This window comes from Bubalus bubalis, chromosome 16 (assembly GCF_019923935.1).
Source record: "Bubalus bubalis isolate 160015118507 breed Murrah chromosome 16, NDDB_SH_1, whole genome shotgun sequence".
NCBI lineage: Eukaryota > Metazoa > Chordata > Mammalia > Artiodactyla > Bovidae > Bubalus > Bubalus bubalis.
The window spans coordinates 46,837,086-46,865,016 of NC_059172.1; the positions used below are offsets into that span (position 1 = coordinate 46,837,086).

General features: G+C 42.3%; 1 protein-coding gene across 3 annotated transcripts in view; it reads left to right on the forward strand.

Annotated features, from left to right (window-relative positions):
- The window catches only part of SPON1 (spondin 1), a 363,430-nt gene that overhangs the window by 225,024 nt on the left and 110,475 nt on the right, over positions 1-27,931 (forward strand). For all 3 annotated transcript variants that reach the window (XM_044929565.2, XM_044929564.2, XM_006054443.4), the window contains one exon: positions 3,228-3,376. In XM_044929565.2, coding sequence (XP_044785500.1) covers positions 3,228-3,376 — 149 coding nt within the window. The remainder of the gene's footprint in view (positions 1-3,227; positions 3,377-27,931) is intronic.

Genomic DNA, 27,931 nt, shown 5'->3' on the forward strand with positions numbered 1-27,931 from the left:
GTCTAGAACTCTGACCATGCTTGATTGTAGGTAATCTGCTGATCCATCCACTTCCCCTCCCCCAGGCTGTGAGTCCCTCCAGGACAAGCACCACGTCCAAGTCCTGTCAGCGCCTGGGCCTGCCGCAGTGCTTGGCACGTAGTAAATGGAAGTCCAATGAATAAATCAGAAAGAGCCATCTGGCCCATCCCCTCATCCCCCTGCCATTGTGCTTGTTCCTATCCTCTTACCTTAGTTCGCACTATGTATTTCTTATCTCTTATATTGAATCAAAGGCAGGTTCATATTTTACTCATTTTTGTACCCTCCCAAACAACCAGGGAAGGAAGAAACCATCTTTATTGAGAGTCTATTGTGTGCCAGTGATTGCACATATATTATGTCATTATGTTAAAAATTGCATTTAATTCTTATAACAGGTTGATAAGGTAGGCATTATCATCCCTGACGAATCAGGGAAATAAAGTAATTGGAATTTGGCCAAGTTTCCACAGGTAGTAAGTGTCAGTGCCGGAATCTGAATCCCTGTCTGCCGGCTCTGAGAACCAGGCCTTTCTTTTTTGTTGTTGTTCCGTGTTTATTTTTTAACAGCCTGCAGAAGAGCTGAGCGCTTTAGCCCAGTAGGAGTTGGGAAGTCTGCTGAACTGAGACTTGAATTTAATCACATTGAATCAAATCTGTGCAAGCCTGCTGCCCAATGCTTCTAGCACATATACTGCCACCTTTGTATTTGATTATTTGGATGAAATGCTTCAGGGAATAAGAGCTAAGCATCCACAGTGCATCAGGCTCAGGGCTGGGTACCTGGGCATACAGTGCTGAAGACAGACTTCCTCAGGGAGCCTACAATCTAGTGGGAGAACACACATGGAGTGGGGATCGTAAATACGATCTGTGCTGATAGAACAAACTGGTAGTGGGGAAAGGAAAGGGGAGGGGTAAGATAGGGATTAAGATACCCAAAATAGGTAAGCAAGAAGTGTCTATTGTACAGCACAGAAAAACATAGCCATTATTTTTTAATAACTATGAAAATGTTGAATCAGTGTGTTGTATACCTGAAGCTAATATAATATTGTAAATCAACTATACTTCCAGTTTTTAAACTGTGATCTGGCTAAGGGGAGACAAAAGACAAAGGTTTAAATCATTCTAGGGAGGTCTTGGGAGGCTTCTGGGTAAATCAGGAAAGAGGAATGAGTGGCCGAGACAGGAGGAAAGCACAGAGGGAACAGCATGTGCTAAGCCACTGAGGTATGAAATTACACGTAGAATGGGTCTGGAACAAGGGGATATTTTGGTGAAACAGAACAGGGGGATAAGTGAGATACTGGGACTGGTCTCCCTGTGTTCATACCATGAACCAAACGTCATGACTGATTCTGACCCTTGCCCCTACACAAGCAGTGCTCTTAGCCTAGACGATAACCAGAGCATGCTTCCCAATCAGGAAGTAAATTAGAGAAATGGCTGGCAACACCTCCATCTGTCTTCTCTAGGGATGCGATGGACAAACACAGTGTTAGCATTTCCCTGATGTATGGGAAACAATGAGCCAGAAGCTGGGCAAACTCACATGGTGATGTTGTCTGCCTGGATCATGTCATCTCTCAGCAGACCAGGCAGGTAGCTTTGGGCCCACGCTCTTGATGTGCCCCTGGACCAGAGGGCCCTGGAAGTAGCAGGTGGGAGATGTGAACAAGATCCGGGCGTGTTCAGAATCACTTTCTTAAGTAGTGGGGGGTAGAGTGGAAAGGTCTACCCACCCTGAGCCAGAGGGTTGGAAGCAGCAAACATCAGTTGGATCCAACCAGTTCAAGTTTCCCTCTTTGCTGTGCCCAAAAATATTCCTTAACTCGAGATTTTAAAAACTCAGCCAAAGAACAGCAGACAACTGGGCCAACATTATAACGAATTGTATGTAACAGTAATCAGTATGCATGTGTGCGTGCATGCATGCTAAGTCACTTCAGTCATGTCCGACTTTGTGACCCCATGGACTGTAGCCTGCCAGGCTCCTCTGTCCATGGAATTTGCCAGGCAAGAAGAACACTGGAGCAGGTTGCCATTTCGTCCTCCAGGGGATCTTCCCGACCCACAGATTTAACCTGGGTCTCTGATGTCTCCTGCATTGGCAGATGGGTTCTTTACCAGTAGTGCCACCCAGGAAGCCCAGTAATCAATATATATGTATTTATATTCATCATGTGCAAAAACAAATCTGATGTGGTGTTGGTGTTGACTTTTCTCTCCTCTCTTTTCTCCCCCTTGAAACTTTGAAAAATCCTCAGGCCAAGTTCTGCCTTGGTCCTGCCCAGACATTATTCTGTTCTCCCTCTGTGTCATAATCTGCAGGATAATGACTGCAGTCATTATCCTGGGTGATCCTCAGCAAACCACTGTGGACTAGTCATGTCCTTGTATCCAAACCACCTCGCCCATCCTTTCACATGGCTAGCCTGCCTGCCCCTCACCTTGGAAGGTACATAAAAGCCAGCAAAAACCAGCAGTGCTTATTCCCAGGAATGATTAAGCCTAATTTCCTACTCATTCCCTTTACCTTTTGCTCGGTGCCCACCTCCCCAGCTCCACACTCCAGTTTTGCCCACACTGATGCATTCTTCACACTGCTATCTGGATGATTTATCTGAAATTCAAATGTGATCATGTCATTCCCCTGCTCAGAACCCTTCAATGGTTTCAGACCCTTTAAAATGACATCTGAACTCCTGAAGCATTTAGAACAAGGTTCTCCATGGGCAGGCTCCTTCCTACTTCCCTGGCCTCATTTCCCAACTCTCCCCTTGACACTCTGTGACACAGCAATGCTAAATTACTTATGGCTCCCCAAACACACAATGTGACTTAATGTTCCTGAGTTTGCCAGAAATAGTCGTTCCTCTCTGTTCTGTCTTACAAATCTGCTCAGCATATAAACCTTCTCTCAACTTTCTTCTTCTCTGAGATTCTTCCAGACAGGCGTCATCATTCTGGGCCAGCTCCGTGTCTTATTTAGACATCTACCCATTGCCCTGTCTGCATATGCCCAAGACTTACTTGCTTACAGGGACTGTCTTACTCATCCCAGAATAGCACAGGACCTAACACAGAGTAGGTGCTTAGCCAACCCAGGTTGGATCATTGTCCAATTACACCTCCCCATCCTTGAAGAGACTTGTGTTTTAGCCACAGCCACACTGATACCTGCATCTAATTGGCTTTTCCAGGTCGGGCTAATCACTGGTCTGCAATCATCGGCGGATCCCACTCTAAGAATTACGTGCTGTGGGAGTATGGAGGATATGCGAGCGAAGGCGTCAAACAGGTTGCAGAATTGGGCTCTCCAGTGAAAATGGAGGAGGAAATTCGACAACAGGTAAGAAAAATAATCCCAGAATGACTAAAACCCAGACATGCCCTCAAGCATCCTTTAGCTTTCTTTCACAGGGGCTCAAAACTTATAGGACAATGTGCTGGAAAATTGGTACTGTAGGAAGTGAAATCTATTTGCTGAGTTTCAGAGTGCTTATGTTCAGTTGAAGACAGAGGCACAAATGTTCGTCTTGTTGTCTCACAACTTCCCTGACTGCATTTGTTGTTTCTTGAGCTTGTGCTAAAAGCTATTGCTATGGCTGCATTGTTGGAATATCACATCTTTGTTCTCCTGAGGTTCAGTGTGGTGGGTTGCTTTGATTCGTGAGAGGGTTGGGGGAGTGACATTTACACGAAGCTAAAATCACCATTTCCAAAAAGAAACATTTGTTTATTGACAGATGGTTTTTGCCCCTATGTCCTGAGGTGTTTGATAAACTAGTCAGTAATTAATCAAAATCATTATAAGCTGAAGCATCTTTAATGTATTGATACAGTGTACCATCTCATGCGGGCCCAGGAGTCAGGTATTATCTTGGACCCCTTTCACAAAAATGAGGGATAAGGGAGAAATAGTCTACCATTCTTTTCTATTCGTTGGGAAGTACCATCATCTATCATCAAAAGCACTAGAAAGAGGTTGATGAGGGATCTTGAAAGAAGAGCTGTGGTTTGTTGAAGGCCATTCACAGGCTGAACTGTGGGGAGGAGACAGCCTTGGCCATCACTACCCACAAAAGCCCTTTGGGCCTCAGAGAGCTGGGTAGCGAGCCACATCTCACTGCTCATAAGTGTACAGGGGGAAGGAAGGAAAGAGCCAACCATGCTGGGAATGTGGTCATTTCCAGCACAGGCCACTGTGAGGCTGCTGCCCTGCCTGGGCTCCTGCCCCACGTCTCCTGAGCCCGTGCAGGGGGCCCTGTGTCTCATGGTGTGTGTGTGTGCATCAGGGCATGCAGAGCTGAGGCCCCCAGTCCTTCCCCCTGATGTCTACCATCTGGACTCCAAGCTCCTACAGACCCTAAACTGAATACAGCAAAGGCCACCTGATTCCTGCTATAATCCCCTGAGGAATTCTTTTGGCCCAGCATCCAAAAACACCCAGGAATTAGCTTATGTTTCTCATTAATTTGATTTAAAGCCTTTCTCTATTTTCAGAAAAAATTGTTTAACCCAGCATTTCAAGATAGTGTGCTATTCATCACGAGTTTATCTTACCAATGACTTAGTGTTTCTCTGACTCTGGCCGCCATGCCTTGTCACTGGTATTGCTCATTTAGGCTACAGCACAGCCACATTCATCTGCAAAGTCATGAAGGGCTCCATACTGGTCCTCATCTGTCCAGGCTGTCATGGAGGGGAAATGCCTTGTCTGGGGTCCTGATTCTCAAGCATGGAATTGTGATATATGGCCTGCCAAGTTTTGTTGTGTCATATGTTGAAAAACCATTTGTTATAAATAGTAGCTGAAACTAAAGTTTGCATATTAATTAGATCAAGATCAAGGGCATCTTCATAATAATGCCCGTGTCACTCGTTGGCTATCTTGAGGGACTTCTGGAGAGAAGGGAAGCATGCAGGTTTTCTGAGAAACTGAGACCACACTGTGCTGGAGAACATGATCAGTCATGTGTCATAGCGGTAAGAAGGCTGACAATGGATGAATGGACCTCCTGCCTTCTGTCTCCTCTTAAGAAAATGTTCTTTGCTTGGTGTGCTCCTGACCAGCACACCTGGGATTAGCTTTTGTACACGCAGACAATGTCTGGTTCTCCCAGCTGGCTAGTGTTCCTGACATTAAGTCATAATAATATTTAATTATGGGTACTGCACATGAAAGTTAAAAATCCCACTGAGTACGTCCTAAGGTCTGTCAGGTTCCCTGGATGCTAACCATGGACTTTTAGCTCTCACCTCTAGTTGGAGAAGACAATATTAATTCCCCAGTTTTTCTAATAAGGATAACGGAGGCACAGTCAATAGTTAGAGAATTCCAGAACTTGAACCCAAGTCCACCTGGCTCCAAAGCCTACATTAGTACCAAATAAATCATTTGCAGGGCATAGTGAAAATGGGAGGTCCTTTGTTCAAAACTTAAGAATTTCAAGATGGTGGCACTTGAATTTCACAGCACAGGGCCCTAACAATCTGCACAGGTCACACACTCGTGAGACAGGCCCTCTCTACCCACCTTCCTCACCCCACCGAGAAACTCCCCTCTCCAGCCTCTGAAATAAGCCTGTTTCCATAGCTCTGCTCAGCAGTGCATCCAGCAGCCCAGCTCCTAGAAAAGTCAGACAGATAAAGTGATTTCAGGGTCCCTTTGCTTTCAAGCAACTCATGGTTCTAAATATTGTTCCCTGAAAGCACACAATTTATTTTTCTGTAAGCCAGGTAAGAAACAACATAAAAAAGGAACAAGAATATGAATCCTCCTAGAATATGAAAGTGTCCCCTGAATAACCGGGAGCTTGTTTGAACACATCTACAAACTAACACAGTGTTCTCAGCCTTTAATACCTTATATCCTACCAACTGCTATATCAAAGAACCCAAGTCCAACCAGGATGAAAATAAAAAGGCCTCTTTTCCCAAGAAAGACATTTATATGCTTCCTAGCATCTCTCTTATTATAGACTTATCACTCGCTGCAAGTTTCAAGGGCATTAAAAATCACAGCAGATATTGTTGGAGGTAAATCTCATGCTAATGGCTTTCAAACACAAATGAACAAAAATAATAATCCCATTAGTAGTGGGAAACTATAATATTATTGAGCATAAATTTCAATGTCCCTATAGCTACAAAACACCAAGAAAATTAATGAAAAGTTGCAGCAGCATTATTGGCATCCATGGCACTTGTGGCCAGAGATAGTAGGGGAAGGGCACAAGACACACTTCTTAGCAGGAGACAGAAGCAAATGGGTCCTGGTGGGGACAGTGGATTAGGAATACCAAGAGCAGCCTGGTCTGGCAGGTCGCAGATGAGTAACCTCAAGACAGATGGAGGCAATAGGGAATGGTAGATCACACCTGCAGGCAGACCCAGGCCTCGAAAGTGAACTGATGAATATTCATAATTATGAAAATGTTACACTAAGACCATTTTTATTTCATCAAGTATACATCTATGGCATGTGTACAAGGTGTATGTGACCCAAAGATGGTGCCCCCTTCACCATGTTATTCATGCTAGAAACTTAGGCATCACCCTTGATTCTGCCCCCATCCCAACTTCTTCTGCCTTCTCTCCTAAATGCCTCCAGGTCACTTCCTCGGTACCATGCCTCCATTTAAAACATCCTCAGCTCTTGCCTGAGTTATTACGCTAGCCATCTGACCTCCCTGCCTCCAGCCCTCTTCCTGTTATTCACATTGCTCCACAGCCATTTTATAAAATATCCATTGGATTATGCCACTCTCCCAATTAGGATGTTTAATGGCTCCTAATTGACCCCAGAAAAAAGTCCAAACTCTTTATCATAGCTTAAAAACCCTCCATGATCTGGCCCCATCTTATTGCTTGCTGCAGCTCTAAGCTGAACCAGTGCAAAACCTCTTTCATATTCTCCAAAAGCCATACGTCTCTTACATCTGGGCCTTCTGCCAGTCTAGAATATCTTCCAGCTCCCTTTCAACTGGTGAACTCTTGTTTATACTTCAGAACTCAGCTTAAATGTTGCTCTTCCTGGAAGCCTTCCCAAATTCTATGCAAATCTGTCCCCTGGCCTGATGCTCCCACAACACCGGGTACCTCCCCCGTCATTACCATCATCACATTTACTGCAAGTTCTTGTTTGATATCTCGCCTTCACTAAACTGCAAAGTTCAGAAATCCATGTTCTCCATCTCTGTATCCTCTGAGTGGGTATAGTGTTAATTGTTTCATAATGGTTTCCTGCATAGATTAATTCATTTGATAATTTTACTGAACACCTACTAAATAAATGCCAGGCATTGGATATCCAGCAGCGATGAGATCATTCCCTGCCTTCAGGGAGTCTACATTCTAATGGAGGAAACAAGGGGGGGGGGGGGAATGGTTAAATAATTATAAATTAAAGTAAGAAAATAAACCAACAAAGAGTGGCATAAAAATAAATAAATAAATAAAAAACATTAGTAGGAAGGGACCTTGTTAGTAAGGTGGTCAGGGAAGGTCTCTGTGAGGGGTACCCATTAAGCTGAGACCCAAAAGAAAAGCATCAGGAAAACATCACTGTAGATGGTGACGACAGCATGTGCAAAGACACAGAAGTAGAAGAGAGCTTATTATCCTGGAAGAACGGAGAGAAGACTTGTGTGGCAAGAGAAGAATGAGTGAGGGGGAGTGTGGCTCCATGTGCATGAAGGACACATTGTCTCCATGCTGGAGAGATTCAAAGATCGGGAGGGAGAGGTACATATATAAATTACTATTTCCTTAAAATGTACTTAGATTCTTTAGGAGAATCTCTGCAACAGCTGAGGAAATGCAGACATTAGACTGTGCAGCTGTTGAATGTGCCATTCTCTGGGTCCACTTTCCCTGCAGACGTGTTAGACACGTGTTTCCCGGCCCCTCCCTCTGGGCAGGGTGTGTCTGGCGCCCCTTCCTGGAGCAACTGCAGCTCCCTGTGCGGTCCTTCTGCTACACCCTGCTTCATTCCTTCTCCATCTCCCAAGCATGTTCTGTGTCCCTGGAAGGTGGGCACTTGGTGATTTTCCTCTCTGCTCTGTTCTTACTCATTCTGCTGCTTCATTATGGTTTATTTTAATCTCTTCCATTTTAAACATGTCTAATTGTCTTACTGGGATTATTCTGTTACCTCAGGGTCTTAGGGACGAATGTTCCTTTGAATTGAACTTGCCCACTTTCCCCATCACTAGTGTCCTTGATTGACTTTGGATTGTTTGCTCATCTTCAGTGGGTATTTTTCTTTGTCTCCTGTGAGAGTCCTCTATGTTCAAGTTGTGTTCTCTGCTCAAGGGGAGATTGTATTTTTTGTCTTTCCACGCCAGTTTTGATGTCATTTCTAAGCTTCAGGTTGCCCACTGCCAGGCCAGTGGCCTGCACTTACACATGGGAGAGGCTGGGGCTTCTATTTAGTGAAGATGAATTTTCATTCAAGGACCTGGATGAGAGCAACCTTCCTTGCCACCCCTCCCCCCCAAATGACTGACAGAGGATTTTCTTATTGCCATTCACAAAAAGGAGAGTCCTTCAGAATATCCTGCTTGAGGCAGGGGTGTCTTCCCCCATGTCACCTAACACTAGCTTAAGACCTCCTCTTCTTGCCCTGCATGATTTTAAAACCTCTAACTCCTGGGACCATACCCTGGGCCCAGTCCCAGGCATCAGCTCCTCTCACAGTTTTGGGTTAGACTTTTCTCCTCCTTTCTGGCATCCAGGGAATTTTTCTAGACTCCCTTTTCTAGACTCCCTTTTGTATTTTTGAAACTTCCACCTGCTATATTTGTCTAACATGTCTATGTGTTTGTAGTAGGAAGGAGACATTTTGCATCAACTCAGTCTTTCCTGCCTCCTTATGTCCACCAAGTATCTCTAGCACTTCATACACTGTCTCACACACAGTAGGTGCTCAGCCAGTGTCTGAATTGGTGAACTGACACACAAGCCATAAATGTCTTACTAAGTCATTGTTGTTGTGTTTAGTTGCTAAGTGGTGTCCAATTCTTTGCAACCCCAGGACAGCCAAGCTTCCTGTCCATGCAATTCTCCAAGCAGGAATACTTGAGTGGATTGCCGTCTCATTCTCCAAGGGATCTTCCTGACCCAGGGATCAAACCCATGTCTCCTGTATTGCAGGCAGATTCTTCTACAGCTGATCCATAAAGGGAAGCCCTATTAAGTCATTTAGTTCAGTCGCTCAGTCATGTCCAATTCTTTGCAACCCCTTGGACTGTTGCATGCCAGGCTTCCCTGTCCATCACCAATTCCCGGAGCTTTCTCAAATTCATGTCCATCAAGTTGATGATGCCGTCTAACCATATCATCCTCTGTCATCCCCTTCTCCTCATGCCTTCAATCTTTCTCAGCATCAGGGTCTTTTCCAATGAATCAGTTCTTTGCATAAGGTGGCCAAAGTATTGGAGCTTCAACATCAGTTCTTCCAATGAATATTCAGGACTGATTTCCTTTAGGATTGACTGGTTTGATCTCCTTGCAGTCCAAAGGATTCTCAAGAGGCTTCTCCAACACCACAGTTCAAAAGCATCAATTCTTCGGCACTCACATCCATACATGACTACTGGAAAAACCATAGTTTGACTAGATAGACCTTTGTTGGCAAAGTAATGTCTCTGCTTTTTAATATGCTGTCTAGGTTTGTCCTAGCTTTTCTTCCAAGGAGCAAACATCTTTTAATTTCATGGCTGCAGTCACCATCTACAGTGATTTTGGAGCCCAAAAAAATAAAGTCTCTCACGGCTTCCATTGTTTCCCCATCTATTTGCCATGAAATGATGTACTGGGTACCATTATCTTCATTTTTTTGAATGTTGAGTTTTAAGCCAGCCTTTTCACTCTCCTCTTTCACATTCATCAAGAGGCCCTTTAGTTCCTCTTTGCTTTCTGTCATAAGGGTAGTGTCACCTGCATATCTGAGGTTATTGATGTTTCTCCTGGCAATCTTGATTCCAGCTTGTGCTTCATCCAACCCGGCATTTCGCATGATGTACTCTGCATATAAGTTAAATAAGCAGAATGACAATATATAGCCTTGATGTACTCCTTTCCCAGTTTTGAACCAGTCTGTTGTTCCATGTCCAGTTCTAACTGTTGCTTTTTGACCACCATACAGGTTTCTCATGAGGCAGGTAAGGTGGTCTGGTATTCCCATCTTTTTAATTATTTTCCATAGTTTGTTGTCATCCACACAGTCAAAGGCTTTGGTGTAGTCAATAAAGCAGAAGTAGAAATTTTTCTGGAACTCTCTTGCTTTTTCAATGATTCAACGGATGTTGGCAATTTGATCTCTGGTTCCTCTGCCTTTTCTAAATCCAGCTTGAACATTTGGAAGTTCACCGTTCACGTACTGTTGAAGCCTGGCTTGGAGAACTTTGAGCATTACTTTACTAGCGTGTGAGATGAGTGCAATTGTGCGGTAGTTTGAACATTCTTTGGCAGTCATTAACAAATGACAAATTAAGTCATATGGACTTCGGTGCCCTGGTTTGGCGCTAGTGCTCTGCCTTGGCAAGGAGGGCTCGTTTTCCACTCTGGTTGTTCTGGTTCGAGTAAGCTGAGAGCCACACAGCACAAGCTTTATTCAGGGGCTAGAGAATGGAGAATTGGGAGCTAAGGTTGACAAGTTAACTTCTCACACACCTGGCCAGGGGGATTTAATTTTAAAAAGTAAGACGAAGGCAGGAGGAGCAAGGCTAATAAGGGGGAGGTATATGCATTAATCCATTGGAGAAAGTGCAGGACTCTTTCCAGGGATTGGGGTGCCATCCCCTTTTATCCTTTTTGGTCCTTGATGTCAAGTCATGGCTGCCAGTTGTGTTATTTAATATGCAAATATAGTAAAATCAGCTGGTAATGAGACCCGGGCTCTGTTGGAGGTCTGATTCACTGCCATCTTAGTCCAGCTGGGTTTGTTTGTTTGTAGCTTCCTTTCTTATCTCAGCCCTTTAACTTAAAGATTTATGTTCACTTCTGCTAAAGGTGAGGGTTGACAGGTTTTGAGCAGAGACCTGGAGCATCCCTGGCAACAGCCTCTTGCATAAAACCATGCACTGGGCACTCACTCATGAAAAAAAAATGCTAGAAAAAAAACACTCCAACTTTCATATTTCTCTAAATTTGAAACTTTCCTGACTGTAAGAGGTCGGATAATGGTGGACCCTCACATAGACATTGATTATTTCACCTTCAGGAGGCCTCACTTTGGCGGATTCCTTAAACCTGCCACCAGGATTACCACACCACCTATGGCACAAGAATCAATAAACAAGCTGACGTCCTTTTTCTTTAAAGTTGAAACAATTTATAAGGCTCTGGAAACTGGTAGAAAGAGTCTGAGAATTTTCTTTTCTCATCTTCTTTAAATCATTAGAGACAAAAGATGCCTACCAAACTTTTATTTTTCCTGATTTTTGATTTTCTAAACTAGTGGTCACTTCCTCTAATTAAAATTGAAGCCATTGCCTGATTCCTGATATTTTCCATGAATTATGACGTTACCTTGTCTGACTGAAAAAGTCACACACACACATTACCACCTTTTATTTATAATAATTGAGTTCCAATGATTTTTAGTGCTTGTGAGAAATAGCACCATATAGTAGCTAAAAGCATTAGCTCTGAATCAAGATTCCTGGGTACAAATGCTAGTTCCAGGTGTTGCATAATGTGTGCTGTTGCACAGGTTTCTCAGCCTCTGTGCCTTGGGTTCCCCTTCCATGAGATGAGCATGATAATATGCCAACCTCACTGAGTTGCAGTGAGGACTAATGGAGCTGATGTGCATACAGTGCTTGGAGCAGACCCTGCCCTGTAGAAAGCACTTACTAAACGTTACCTGTCGTTATCATGTCTTCATTCTTGGTCTCCAATTCCTCACCAGGAAAGGGAAGAGCCCCTGTAGGAGCTACAAAAGTTAATGATTCTAAAGGTTCGCTTTCATCAGGTCAGTCCCCAGCCTGAAAGGAGGATATCACTTCTTTGCCATCCCCTGCCCCCACCTGCCCCTCCCACCCCTGCTTAACAATGTCACCTCCTGATAGCCCTAGCTCTCCATCCCAAAGTTGACCCTGTACTATTTGAGGACAATAATCACACCCTCATATAAAACAGGAGCCACAACAAACTCCAAGCTCATTCCAACTCTACTCCTGTGCACATGTTCTTCTTTTTCCTTGGAACAGCTTTATCTGGATGCCCATAATAGCTAGTTCAAGGCCACCTCCAGAACAAGGCCTCGAGGCAGCCCAGAACAGGAGCTCTTCCCATTTGCTATGCAATACCTGCTGGGGGTTAGAAATGCAGACAAAGCTCCCAACCCAAGAAGGGAGGTGGCCTAGTGAAGTCTCTGTTTTTATACATACAATTTTAAAGGTTACTTTCCATTTACTATTACAAAACATTGGCAATATTCCCCATGTTATTCAATACCTCCTTGAGCCTATCCTATATACAATGGTTTGTACCTCCCGTTCCCCACCCCTTTGCCCCACCACCACTGCCCACTGGTAACCACTACTTTGTTCTCCGTATCTGTGAGTTTGGTGAAGTCTCTTAATTGTAAGTAACAGAAACCTATTAAAACTAACTCAAGAACAAAGGAAAGTTTACTGTAGGGAGTAAATAGAACTCAGGAGAACACAAGTTAGTACTGAGTGCAAAAAAGCCTCGTGAGAGCTGTAACCAGAAGACATCAGGCTGAGAGAACCACTGACGCCCTCCCCTCCCCACCCCACTCCACCACCTAGAGTCACATGGTCTTTTCTATGCTCTTCTATGTGAATTTCTTCTACTACCCTTTCTCAATAGATCTGCTATCTCCTCTTACTTATACTGCACATGGCCACAAATGGTGGCTGTATGACTTTCTTCCTTGGCTTTTCATAGCCAGAGTGGTGTTGGGTAACTCTTAGTTGAAATACCAGAAATACAGATCGATCCTTGGAGAGTCTGTGCATGGGTGCCCCCTGCATCAGATATCTATCTACTCTAATCAGCAGTTGTCCCCCATGTAAAGAATCACAGAGTATAATTCCATACAGGAGTGGTTGGTAGGGCAGTTTTTACTAAAAAAGGAATTGGCAGTAGAAGGTAAATTGATTAACATTTCAGGGCAGCAGGAGTAGATTGGCAAGAAGTAGACTAAGTCATCGAAACCCAGACAAGAACCAAAATTCGGGGAAGGATATCATGGAGGAGCACTAAAGAGAACAGTGGCTCAGCACAAAGAACAGAGATCAATAGAACCTTAGGACACAGAGCTAAGCCAATTGGATGAGAAATACTGGATCTAGAGATTGGTTCAGCCATTGAGGATGGACCTGGGGATATCCCTAGACCTAAACATAAGGATTTGGAAAGATAGAGATCAGAGAAAGGTTACAGTGGTGAAGGTCACAGTCAAGATCATGTACTCCTACATTGCATTGCATTTACCTGCTTAAGAGCCATGAAAACAGTACAGGGCAAGTAGATATGCTCCCTAAGTCTTTGACCTTGAGTAGATCACCTGACCTCAATGAGCCTTAGATTTTTCATTTCCAAAATGGTAATCATGGACATGAACTTAAGCAAACTCCAGGAGACAGTAGAGGACAGGGAAGCCTGGTGTGCTGCAGCCCATGGGGTCGCTAAGAGTTGGTCACAACTTAATGACTGAACAACAGCAGCAATCTTGAGGATATGAACTCCATATATTGGTTATGGAATAATACACATGCAGTGCCTGAAGTATGACCCAATTGTACTCTTAGTATTAGGACCCCAAAAAAATTAAATTTGGAGGATTTGTAATCCACTTGTCCTCCCATCTTCTAAGAAGATGCTTTGGTTTCATTGGGTGGGAATGCAACTGACAGGAGAGGTAAACTGCTAATAAAAGCTGCTAGAGAGAGTAGACCAGGGAAAAAGAAGTGAGGGGGGAAGTAAGGCCAGTAAGCTGGGCCAGAATTAGAATGTTAAAGTGTGAGAAGAGACATATATGAGCAGCTGCCATTTGGATTGGAAATATAGATTAAAAAGAAAGGTCCAAAGAAGACTTTTAGTAAATTTGATTTCTCAAAGAAGAGACATCTAAAGAGAATTTTTAGCAGTGCACTTTGCAGAAGATTGTGTGATGTAATTAACCCTCTGTTGGCTCCTCAAGATACATTTAGTAAAGACCTGCAGTGCTTTTCAAGCCTTCTTGGAATCAGATTGGGTAGAAACTTTAGGTTGTTACTCTGCTGCACACAGTCCCCAGGTGCCTAATTTTGGGGGGGTTACATTAATACTGTTATCCATACCTCTTTTGTCCTTCACAACCTCATTCAAGGCTTAACTCCATGGAGTGTGTAAGTGGGCACTTGTGGTTGATAGGAATAAAGTGGTACTAGGGGTGGGTGGGAAAGAAGTTAAATAAAGATTCCCAGTCACAGACACTTGATACAGAAATTAGAACATCATTTGAAAGGCGGAACTTCAGTCATATGAAACCTCTTGTTTTCTTTCAGTTGAGTCTTCAAACAAATCTAAATCACAGTAGGACAAGCAGCCAAAGTGATTCAGTGATCCCTGTTCTTTAATAAATCCGGAACAGGCTGCCTTTGCTAGAAGGAGGCAGAGTCCTGCTCTTAGCAGCATTTCCTGACTTCCACCGCTTCACATCAGAGCATCATCAATCCCTGGAAATTTTTCTGAGAATCTCTCTATGGAAAAAACGGGGGATGGTTTTATTCAGAACTTATAGATTATTTAGCTTCCTGAAAATCCATTTTTATAGCAACTGAGCCAAAATATTGCAAACAGAAGGCAAAATTTAAACGGGGAAATAATAAACTGTCAAGATTTAGAGACAATTTGGCAATAGCTATCAAAAATTGTACATTTTCTTTCTTATCATGACCAAAAAAGCCCACATAACACAATACTATGTTAACCATTTTTAAGTGTATAGTTCTGTAGTGATGAGTGCATTTACACTATTGTGTGTACATTTTCTTTATACCCTGACATAGTAATTCTGTATCTAGGAATTTGTCCTTCAGAAATATTCTCACACAAGGTATGTGAGGAAGAATACCACAACATTGTTTATGAAAATAAGAGATGGAAAGAAGCTATTTTTTCATCAATAGGTGGCATATTGAAAATTCTGGCTGCTTCTATGTAGTCAAATACCATGCAGCTCCTAAGGAGCAAGGCAGATCTATATGTACTGGTATAGAGGGATCCCTGGTATATTTACCAGGTGGGGAAAAACAGAAGAGTGTCTCTAGCTAGCTGCCATCTGGGGAAGACACAGGTGGGTTTGAGCCAAATGATTATTTGCACAAATAGAATTTTATATGCATAGAATATCTCTATGTATACATGTCAGAAACTCAATGTCTCTAGAGCAAACTGGGAGAGTAGGGGTCAGATCTGAAAGGGGTATTCACATTTCACTAAATGCCCTTTTGTACTGTCTGTACACATGCATGTTACCTGTTAGAGATGTTATCTAAATTAGCAAAGAAAACTTTAATAAGTGAATATTGCAAAAAGATCAGTATTCCAAACTTAGCCTATATATTTAATGTGCTTCCCCCAAAACATAATTTTTAAAATTAAACAGGCTGATTCTATGGAAATGAAAAACTAAATAGTCAAGAGTAACCAGAAAATGTCTGAAAGACAATGATAGGGGTGGGGGAGAGGCAGTAAGTAGAGAAGACTAGCCAAACCAGATATTAAAAGCTAAATTATAAAACTACATTAAATAAAACTGTGTGACACTAATATATGGATAAATAGATCAATAAAATATAATAGGAAGTCAAAAAAGACACAAATTTATTTTAAATTAAGTGTAAGAAAAAGATATAATTTTCTGTCTCTTGGAAAAAGATGAATTATTTTATAAATGGTATTGTCACAACTGAAAGTCATGGAAAAATGCAATTTGCTCCATACTTCAATCCTTAAACCAAAATAAAGTCCAAATTTATCAAAGATTTAAATATTTTAAACGGAAGATTTAAAAACATTAGAAGAAACATGATGAAATCATTTTATAATCTAGAGCAAAATCCCTTCCAAGCATGTCACAAAGCTCAGAGGGCATAAAAGAACAGATTGATAAACTACAAGCATGTTTTTTATTGTGGAAAATATTTAAGCATTTTAAAGGTGAAAGACAAAGTGTGGGAAATGTTTGTAGTCCATACAATAAACAAAGGGCTAATTTCTTTAATGTGTAAAGAGCTCGTATGGTTCAATTTTTAAAGAACAATAAACCAGTTTTTAAAAATGATCAAAACGCATAAGTTTTAAGATATTTTAAAAGATGTTTAATCTCATTTATGATTATGGAAATGCATATTTATTCCACAGAGCTATAATTTTTGATCTATTGGACTTTTGATAATCATATGTTGACAGAAGTGTGAAAAAACAGACACAGTGATACGCTAATTGTGGCGATGCTGATGGCACGCTTCTGTGGGTGCACACTCCTCTGACTCGTACTTCCTATCCAGAAGCTGATATACACAGATATACTCACATGTGGGTGCATGCTACCTACTGAACACTGTGTATCACAGAAAAAGTAGAAAAACTTAAATATCTATTAATAGGGGACCTGTTTTAAAAAAACGAGAAGTTGAGATTAAACATGATCAAGGCAAATCATTTGGTTAAAAAAGAGATTGCAGCAGAGTATTTCTAGTGTATTTCACTTGTGGTATCACAAGATATACCCTTACATCTTTTGAAGGGCATGTAAGACTATAAATAGTGGTTGCCTCTGGGGTAGGGACCTGAGAGCATGGGGATGGGAAGGATAGATTGGATGAGAATTTTGTACTGTGTCTTTGGGTACATGGTACGAAATATCTGTTCAAGAAAGTGATTATTTTGGATTTGAAATAATAAATAAGCCAAACAGTGAAGCTTAGGAATATTTAAAAGACACCACATAAGAAAGTACATTGTGTGTTCTTGGTGGATTATTCTTGTCCTGGCGATAAGAGCTCGTCTAGACTCTATTCACAGTGTCAGGCCCACGTGGTACCAGTATGCCCCCAAATCCCACTGAAGACGCGGTCCCAAGGACTGTGCTGGGCAGAGGTAAAGATTTTTAATCCTGGTGGCCAAAAGTAGTTGACTCAGAGAAAAAGTGTGAATCACAGCCAAGGAAGAAAGCAAAGGTCAGAGTTGATGCTTAGCCTTAGGTCTAAGGGATGAGGCCACAAACTGAAAGATCCAGGAAGCCCAGACAGTGAGGGAAGGACTGCAAAGTGCCTGAAGCCTCATCTGGTGTGTTGGCAGCCACAAGGCCTAGGAGGGCCTCATATCTTCAGGATCAGAGAGGACTGGCCAGAACTTTCTCCAGAAAGACTCCAGAAGTGATCTCAGATCTCTGCCCCCTTCACCTCCAAAACTACAAGATAGTGGTCCTATGCGCTGTAAGTGTTTAATGCCCTGAAAAGAAGGGCCCTTGTCTGAGGCTTGTCCCCACTCACAGGCCTGAGTCCTGCAGAGGCTGGTGTGAGCCTCCCTCCTGAGTGTGTGCCCACGGACAAGGGCCGTTGTCTGAGACTTGTCCCCACTCACAGGCCTGAGTCCTGCAGAGGCTGGTGTGAGCCCCCCTCCTGAGTGTGTGCCCGCGGACAAGGGCCCTTGTCTGAGGCTTGTCTCCATTCACAGGCCTGAGTCCTGCAGAGGCTGTGTGAGCCTCCCTCTGAGTGTGTGCCTGCGGACAAGGGCCTGCTCACAGGACATTTGCAGTCAGTTTGCGATGTGCTACATCCAGGAGTTAAGAATCTGTGCTCAGTTGCTCAGTCATGTCCAACTCTTTGCAACCCCATGGACTGTAGCCTGCCAGGCTCCACTGCCCATGGAATTTTCCAGGCAAGAATACTGAAGTGGGTTGCCATTTCCTACTCCAAGGGATCTTCCTGACCCAAGGATCAAACTCATATCTTTTGTGTCTTCTGCATTGGCAGGTGGGTTCTTTACCACTGTACCACCTGGGAAGCCCCAAAGTTTAAGAATAAACATTTAGAAATAGCAATTTAACAACATCCAATGACTCTAATAATTAAAAAATCAGAATGTGGGTACAGTCTGCAACAGATTTGACATTTTTAAAATGAAAACAAACTGGTCTTTTACTAGAGTTGAGAAGCATTGTCCTAGAGGCAAGGAGTATTTTTGAATCATCTTTACCTCCAGTACTGGTGTCAGGGTCTAAAATATCACAGATGCTAATAAATGTTTATCTGAAGTTACCAGAGTCCACAGAGTTTTTAAAATAATAAAACTGAGGCTTGGGAAATATATGTGACTTGCCCAAATGCCAATGATAACACAGAGTCTTGCCCCAGGACACCTGGCTTCCATTCTAGAACTTTCTCCTCTCTCTGCTACAAGAGAGGAGGCATAGACAGCCCTGAAAACTTCATCCTGTTGTATGTACTGAAAAACTTAGCTAGTTTTCACCAAACTGTGGCTGAGTCAGTTTAGAGTAAATTGTCCAATGAATATTTGCCATCTAGTGGTAAAAAGGTGTATGTACCTTGTATAGACTTCATTCATTCATTCAATGTCAAACACTATGTTTGAGAAAATACTTGTCCTTAAGCAGCTCATGGTCTCTTGATTGACATAGACATAGCTGACTACAACACAGTGCAACTTGGACCAGAAAAGTCAAGTCCAAGGCACATGGGGAACACAGAGCAGAGCCTTCCCTGGCTTCAGAGAGCTGAGATTTCATGAGCAGCATTAAACTCAGTAAGTCTTGATGCTCAAAAAGTATTAGCTCCTTTCTTGTCTTGCTGGACCATCAGCACCAGGATAGCAATTTTTATTGTTGCCTTGTTTGTGTGAGGATGGACTCAAGAGCTGAGCATGTTAGGAATGCAGCCAGTTCATGCCCTTTGGCTGAATTGGGTAACTGTCCTGAGAACTGTATCCCCAGCCACCTCTACTTCTGATCTTTGGGTCTGTTTTGAGAAAGTGTTGTTCACTTCCCACTCCTGGTCAGAGCATCTGTGGGCTGTCCCTCCCATCCATTCAGTTCTTCGGCTCTCTCATCATGAAGGTATTCCCCATACAAACAAGTTCTCCTAGTCCATCAAAGATGCCCTCTGCTGAGCCAAGAGCCACCTCCCAGGTGTCCAGCTTGCCTGCAGTGAGTGATGTATGATATAAGGGAGTAGGAAACAGGCCTGTAAAGGGAGGTTGGGGTCGCCTCATGAGCAAACTTGAGTACCAGGCTGCCACTGCTGAGGTTACAAACAGACCAGTAGGAATAGGGCGGCCATTGAGGATTTCTGAGCAGGGAAGTGACCAGGCACAAGGGTATTCGTTCATTCAACAAATAATTATTGACATCTATTGTGTGCGAGGCACTGAGGGAAGACCCCATGCCGGGCTCTAGAAGCACAGATGTGGAATAGAAGACCGAGTGTGGAAGACACATCACGTCATCCCCCTGTATTGTAACATGCTGTCTACCCCATGCAAAACTTAAAATCCTTATTTCAGAGAAGTAAAGGAATCAAATGGTCCCTGAAACTCCATAGTATACACACTAAGCTATGGAAATTGTTAAGTCATATGTCACGCTTCCAGCTGTTCTGTAACTATGTAAACATATCAATTTTTCCTTAGGATAGACACAGATAAGCAAACAAAAGAAGGCACAGGAGCCCCATCTCATGGAAGAGATTCTGCTGGCTTCTCAGTTTCTGCCTCCACATTATCCCATTACGTCCCCTTGACACCACATAGCCAGTGAGATTTACAAGAGGAAAGAGCGAGCAATTACAAGCTGACAAGCTGCATGTTATGGTAGAGTTGTGTACTAAGTGGTACTAAGGAGGAAGTATCCATTCTGTCCAATTCCATCCTGAATGAAGGACCTCACCAATCATGAGCTGAATTTTAAGGGATGAAGAGAGTTTGCTGGGTAGAGAAAAGGGAAGGGCACACCAGGCTGTGCAGAGGTGTGTAATACCTTCAGGAAACTGTAAGTGATGGGAGAGGGTTAGGAGATGGAGCAGAATGGACATGTTCATCCACTCGTTTTCTCCACGAAGGTTTCCTGTGCACCTATTATGGGCTGTGCCCTGAGGGAATCAGGAAGACAGACACAAGTGCAAAAGACATAGAGCTCACCCTGAAAGGGCTCAAGGACTCAGTTCATTTAGGCAGAAAACCCCAAAAGCAGAGCTTTATCTCAGAAGAGGAAGGCTTGAAGAAGGAAGGCAGATGATTCTTTCAGTCTTTGTTATTTTTCATTCTCTTGTGGCTTATAGTCTCCATTTACTGAGTGTCTACCCTGTGCCAGGTGGCATGATAGATTCCTGACAGATTAAACTATTTCAGTGAAACTTCACACCAACTCTATAGGGGTAGTTATTATTGATTTCATGTTCCAGATGAGAAAAGCAAAGCCCAGAAAAGTTAGGTCACACAGCTAGTCCAAGGTCACACAGCTAAAAATCAAGAATACTGAAATTTTGAGTTCTTTCCTTTTTGCTGTTGTTTTTGCTTTTCCTCTCATTATTTCTCCATCTTTTTAAGACTTTCGTTCCCCATCTGTATCTGTCAGAATTCCACCCAGCCTCACATAGCCCTCTCCACTTTGACGCCTTTCCTAGTTCCAAGCACATGTTGTCTCTGCCTCCTCTGATCTTCCAGACCCCTGCATAACACTTTGGCCCCTCCCCTGCCTCATATCATGGGGGCGGGCAGGCGGGGGCACCTCTGGAAGAACTAGCACAGCACAGGCTTCCAGCTGAGCCAGGCTCTGCATTGGACACCCCCCCTTCCTCTCCCCAGTAGGGCTTCACATACAGCTCATAATACCTTAGTAAGTGTCTATTGAATTAAGCAGAACACTTTAGCCCTAGGTTCCCTGACAGAAAGGCTGCTATAAGCAAAGCCAGCCTTCCCACCTCTTTGTCTCCACAGCTACCACCAGTTCTCCAAACTACAACCCATTCCCAGTCGGCTTCAGTTATAGTAGTTCTTAATTATCTTCCTATTCAATGGCAAAATAACAGCTTCATTAATCAATGGGTAAAGAAAATCAAATGTCTATTAACTAGCAAGCCAATGCTGTCCCAAAGGACATTGATCCTTGTATGTTGGAGCAGCCTGTTCATTGGGAACCACAGCTCTTGAAAGCAGCATTCTGGGGGAGTGATGGGGGAACTGGAATCTTTTTCAAAATAGCCATACAGAGTAACACATCAGGTTCTTATTGAGATTTTTTGTTAGGGGAAGGGGAGGATAGGGAAGAGGAGATTATTTACTTGGTGTACTAAGTATTCCATAGGTTTCATAAATGCATACATTTAACCAATAAGCACTGACAGGTATGTATGTGTTATCTGGTGCAAGATTATTCTTTAAAATGTAATGAACTCTGCTGAATATACTCAAGAGTCAATGCCAATATAAAAGGTGTGCTCATCTGGCTGATGATCTGGGATCATGAGTGCAAGCATGATTGGGGATTTCAAAATGAAGTTTTCCTCTATACCGATGTCCAAAGGGTTTTCTTTTTCAAATCGGTTTGCTGTTCATCTAAAACTCATCCCTTCCAATTATAGTGACCCCAAACTTGAGCAAATATACATGCATAGTACATTGTACATAGAATGTACAATCCTAACCACAAAGAAGTGGGACTAAGGTGAACTCCAAAGGTTCCAAAATGGGGCCTAAGACAGCAGCAGTGTCTGTTGCAGGGTGGGTGTATGGCCTGCACCAGACGTTTATTTTATTATCCAGCCCCTAAGGAGTTTGGCATTCTTTACAACGTGCATCCTGACTCATTGGAGTCTAGTATGTTAGCATCTAATATACTTTTGCTACTTCCAGGACAATGCAAGGACCTTAGACTACTTGAATTCTTCTTACTCCAGTAACACTTTAAGTATTATTGTTGCCAAATAATGAATTTTACACATATTTAATACTGCAAAGGTAAATTCATATTGTTTTGTACAGTCAATATTCACTGAGCATCACCCCCATATTAACTCTTTCTGCTGCTCTTCATTTCTTTTTACATTTCCATTTTCCTTCAGGGACCATTTCTTTACATCTTTAGCATTGGTGTTTTTTGTTTTGTTTTGTTTTGTTTTTTTTGGACAAGACAACATTATTTATTGTGATGCATGATCTCTGACTCTGACCACACCCCCTTCCCAGATCTACCCTCCACCCGGCTCCTCCCTGCTCTGTATTCCAGGAGGCCCACCTCTTTAGACTCCATCAGCAGCCTCCCTTGTTCTGTGGCTTTTGGATGAGATCTTCCAAAGGACACACCAGCAGGAGATCAGGGGGCAGGATAACAGTGGGGTCAGGGTCCTCAGTTTTCCCATCTAGCTATGATTAGCAGTGGTGTGTTCTTCTACCTAAGACACAAATCTTGTCAGACGCTTTCCTCTCCTGCCTTTTTTTTTTAATTTAAATTTATTTATTTTAATTGGAGGCTACTTACTTTACAATATTGTATTGGTTTTGCCATACATCAACATGAATTCGCCACGGGTGTACACGTGTTCCCCATCCTGAACCCCCCCTCCCTCCTCCCTCCCTGTACCATCCCTCTGGGTCATCCCAGTGCACAAGCCCCAAGCATCCTGTATCCTGCATCAAACCTGGACTGGCGATTCATTTCACATATGATATTATACATGTTTCAGTGCCATTCTCCCTAATCATCCCACCCTCTCCCTCTCCCACAGAGTCCAAAAGACTGTTCTATACATCTGTGTCTCTTTTGCTGTCTTGCATACAGGGTTATCATTACCATCTTTCTAAATTCCATATATATGCGTTAGTATACTGTATTGGTGTTTTTCTTTCTGGTTTACTTTACTCTGTATAATAGGCTCCAGTTTCATCCACCTCATTAGAACTGATTCAAATGTATTCTTTTTAATGGCTGAGTAATACTCCATTGTGTATATGTACCACAGCTTTCTTATCCATTCATCTGCTGATGGACATCTAGGTTGCTTCCATGTCCTGGCTATTATAAACAGTGCTGCGATGAACATTGGGGTACACGTGTCTCTTTCAATTCTGGTTTCCTCAGTGTGTATGCCCAGCAGTGGGGTTGCTGGGTCATATGGCAGTTCTATTTCCAGTTTTTTAAGGAATCTCCACACTGTACTTCATAGTGGCTGTACTGGTTTGCATTCCCACCAACAGTGTAAGAGGGTTCCCTTTCCTCCACACCCCCTCCAGCATTTATTGCTTGTAGACTTTTGGATCGCAGCCATTCTGACTGGCGTGAAATGGTACCTCATTGTGGTTTTGATTTGCATTTCTCTGATGAGTGATGTTGAGCATCTTTTCATGTGTTTGTTAGGCATCTGTATGTCTTCTTTGGAGAAATGTCTGTTTAGTTCTTTGGCCCATTTTTTGATTGGGTCGTTTATTTTTCTGGAATTGAGCTGCAGGAGTTGCTTGTATATTTTTGAGATTAATTGTTTGTCAGTTGCTTCGTTTGCTACTATTTTCTTCCATTCTGAAGGCTGTCTTTTCACCTTGCTTATAGTTTCCTTTGTTGTGCAGAAGCTTTTAATTTTAATTAGGTCCCATTCGTTTATTCAATCCAAGAAGAAGATATAACAATTATAAATATATATGCACCCAACATAGGAGCACCGCAATATGTAAGACAAATGCTGACAAGTATGAAAGGGGAAATTAACAATAACACAATAATAGTGGGAGACTTTAATACCCCACTCACACCTATGGATAGATCAATTAAACAGAAAATTTACAAGGAAACACAAACTTTAAATGATACAATAGACCAGTTAGACCTAATTGATATCTATAGGACATTTCACCCCAAAACAATGAATTTCACCTTTTTCTCAAGCGCACATGGAAACTCTCCAGGATAGATCACATCCTGGATCATAAATCTAGCCTTGGTAAATTTAAAAAAAATTGAAATCATTCCAAGCATCTTTTCTGACCACAATGCAGTAAGATTAGACCACAATTACAGGAGAAAAACTATTAAAAATTAGCATTGCTTTTAAAGAGAATTTGTAAGCAAAAATTCCCTCAGTTTGTGTTTGTCTGGAAATGTCTTTCTTTTGCCTTTGTGTTTTTTTTTTTTTTAATTGGAGGCTAATTACTTTACAATATTGTAGTGGTTTTTGCCATACATTGACCTGAATCTGCCATGGGGGTACATGTGTTCCCCATCCTGAACCCCCTCCCACCTCCTTCCCCATCTCATCCCTCTGGGTTGTCCCAGTGCATCAGCCCTGAGCACCCTGTCTCATGCATCAAACCTGGACTGGCGATCTGTTTCACATGTGATAATATGTGAATATTATCTGAGAGAATAGCATTGAAACATGTATATTATTATATGTGAAACAGATTGCCAGTCCAGGTTCAATGCCTTTGTTTTTAAAGGTTCTTTTTTAAAAACTAAGTTGGCAGCTATTTTTCTTTTGGTATTTAAAAACGTGATTCCTCGGTCACTGACTTTCATTGAGAAGTCAGATGTCAGTCTCACTTTGCTCCTGTGAAGTTAATATGTCTTTTTCTATGGCTATATTTAAGATTTTATCTTTGTCTCTGGTTTTAAGTACTTATACTATATGCTGAGATGTCATTTTGTTTGTATATATTTAATTTGTTCTTTGGGGGTTTCGTAACACTTTTTGAATCCGTGGTTTCATATCTCTTGTCAGTTTGGGAAAATTCTGACAAGTATTTCTTCAAAGATTGATTCTACCCAAACTTTCTCTCTCCCCTTTATCTGGGACTCCAATTACATACATGTTAAATTTTGCCATCATTTCTTATATGTTTCTTAGGCTTTTTTCCTTATAAGCTCCATCTCTTTTCCTTCCAGACTTTAGTCTGTATATCCCCTAATCCTCTCTTCTTCTGGCCTAAGCTAACCCTTAAACCTGTTAGTTCTTAATTCCAGTTATCATATTTGTCAGTTCTAGAATTTTCACTCAATTCCTTTCTACAAATTTCAGTTTGTTGTTAACATTTTCTATTACAATTTCTGCTTCTGAAACATATGAATCACTGTTTTTGTTAAAATCTAGTTTTGAGAACTATAATATCTGGATCTTATTCTGTTGTCTTTTTTCTTTGATCATTTCCTTATACATCTGATAATCTTTTTACTGAATGTCAGACATTGTGTATGAACAATTGCACAGACTCTGGATGACATTGCCTTCCTTCACAGGTCTACTTCTACTTGGAGCGGGCAATTAGAGTAGGGCAGATCACTTTAATCGTCTTGAGTTGGACGGTTGTGAAGTTGAATGTCAGCCTTTGTGAGAGCTGCTTTAGTTATGGTTCACCCCAGCTCTGAGAGTGTAGCTCTTCTGAGGCCCTAACTGAAAGCCTGGGGACCTTCATGCCTTCTGGTTGAATCTTCTTGCAATATGAGGCTGCTGAAAGCTCTGTTCAACCTCTTGGCTCCTCCCTTCTACTCAGATTTGCAAGCTTTCTATACTGTGACCTTTACAAATCAGCAACTACCACAGAAGGAAGGCAGCACCGACCGGGGGGCTCCCTTCTCTCTCCCACCTTTCCCTCCAGGATGTTGGTTTATTTTTCGTCTGCAGTCCTGTGAGATTGCCAGAAGTTCTGCTCAGCTTCTCAGCCTCTCAGCTTTGTATGACTGAGGAAACACCCAGTGCCTGGAGGGGGAAAGCAGCTCGGAATATCTGACTCACTTCTGTGCATTTCCCTTCTCTCCCTGACCTCAGCCTCCAAGTCCTGGCTGCACTGAGAGCTCTCCAGCACTTTAAACCAAGTTGTTTCGTTGTGTCTTATCTGACTTCTCTAGTTGTTCTTCGCAGGTTGTTGGTCTGATACAAGTATTGTTGGAGGTGAACCTAGAATCTCTTGAAGCATTTGGGTTTGTCTCGCTAGTGTAAGCTGTGTCTCTGACATCATTCTGATCCTTTGTCTGCAACCAAGCCTCACTTTCTGGCGTCAAGACTAGTGTGCTGAAGTGGGGAACTCTATGTCTTTTCACCTGCAGTTGTTCAACATGCCCTTTTCAGTTATATTTGCTGCATAAATTATATTTGCTATTTGTTTCCATTCCTTAGTTATATTGGAAAATACAGTATTACACCAGGTGTGACTTCCTTCAACATGAGTGTCTTGGCAAAATTCTGTGGTGTGAAAGGGGTTTATAATGCTCTGGTACTTTGATTGGCAGACTTTCCTCTGAGTTGATGTCTGTCTCCTGCGAATCAAAGCACCCTTTTTCTGTGTCCAGCGTCTTACTCACATAAAGGAACCACCTGGCTCCTGAATTCGAACTCAGTCTAGTTGCCTTGGAGTTTTGCTTCCTGATTTATTGGTGCCCAGTATACTGATGCCCCGTGCTCCAGGAGATAGTGAAGGACAGGGAAGCCTGGTGTGATGCAACTCATGGAGTCGCAAAAAGTCAGACACAACTGAGTGACTGAACAACAAGTGCATGTGAGGGACAGATTTGCCAAGTATGTCATTATAACTGAGAAGAGAATTTTTTTTTTTTTTTACTTACTATTGGCTGCGCTCGGTCTTCCTCGCTGCTTGCAGACTTTCTCTCATTGCAGTGAGCGGGGGCTACTCTCTACTTGCACTGCGCAGGCTTCTCTTGTCACAGAGCACAGACCCTGGGGCACTTGGGCTTCAGTAGTTGTGGTGCATGGGTTTAGTTGCCCCAAGGCATGTGGGATCTCCCTAGACCAGAAATCAAACCCGTATCCACTGCTTTAGCAGGTGGCTGCTTAACCACTGGACCACCAGGGAAGTCTGAAAATTGCATTTTGGTTTTTCCAAATATTTAAACGCTTACAATAATTTTAAAACCTTTATGGATTTAAAATAAATAATATTTTATAGTAGTCAACTAGTATGACACTGATTTATTCTTACTTCTAAGAAGTTGTGAAATTGTGTCACTTTCCTCAATGTTTGTGACATGAGATATAAATCAGGAATTTTTAAAGATTTTCTTGATGCCTTTGAAAAGAAATTATATTAAAATAAGAAATATTTTGCTGAATATATAGAATGAGCTATGTTGACTATATATTGATCATCAGCTAATGCATAGATAGAAATGTCTAGTGTGGTAAATGCCCTCTGATTCAGCTCAGTTAGGAGTAAAAGTTGATGACTGTCACCTAAAACAGATTGTGTTAAAGCAGAGACTATAAAAATTAAAAATGAGTATGAGAGAGAGCTTAACTTAAATCATGTCATCTAAATCTTCAGTTGCAAAGATAAATCACTCCAAAAACTCAGCCTTGATTTCCAGTTTAGACTTTATGAAAGTGACTCTATAATTTAAAGATACTTGCAAAGCAATCTGAGTGCAGAATCCCTAGTTTTTACAACCTTTCCCAATATTTAGCAGTTATCTTGCCTTCACCTAATTATACAGTATTTTTAGCAACTTGCCTTTCAAAACAGTCATAAAATAACATCTTCCTTTTCTCACTCATTTCTTATCAATTTCAAAATATATATATAAGAATAAGTGACATGAGGTTTGGGAACCAACTCAACTTCCTCTCAGTCAACATGCAGCTCTACTGCAAGAGCATTGAGTGTGTGCTGCCGCAAGCGTAGCATGCAGCTGCAGCATCAGCATGCCGTGGGCTGTCAGCACTGCAGGGGAATGGCAGGCATTGCTGAGTCCTGCAAGGAGCTTGAGTGGCAGATTGTTAAGAAAGTTTCTCCAGTACTGCTAATGAGTACAACCCATTTTGTTCAGGCTTAGGTTGAATCTGTGTCTCTTTGAACTCACCTTCCTTGCCACCACCCCTCACATGCATTGGCACAATTTCAGAATGATTGAAAATGGCTTTTTCAG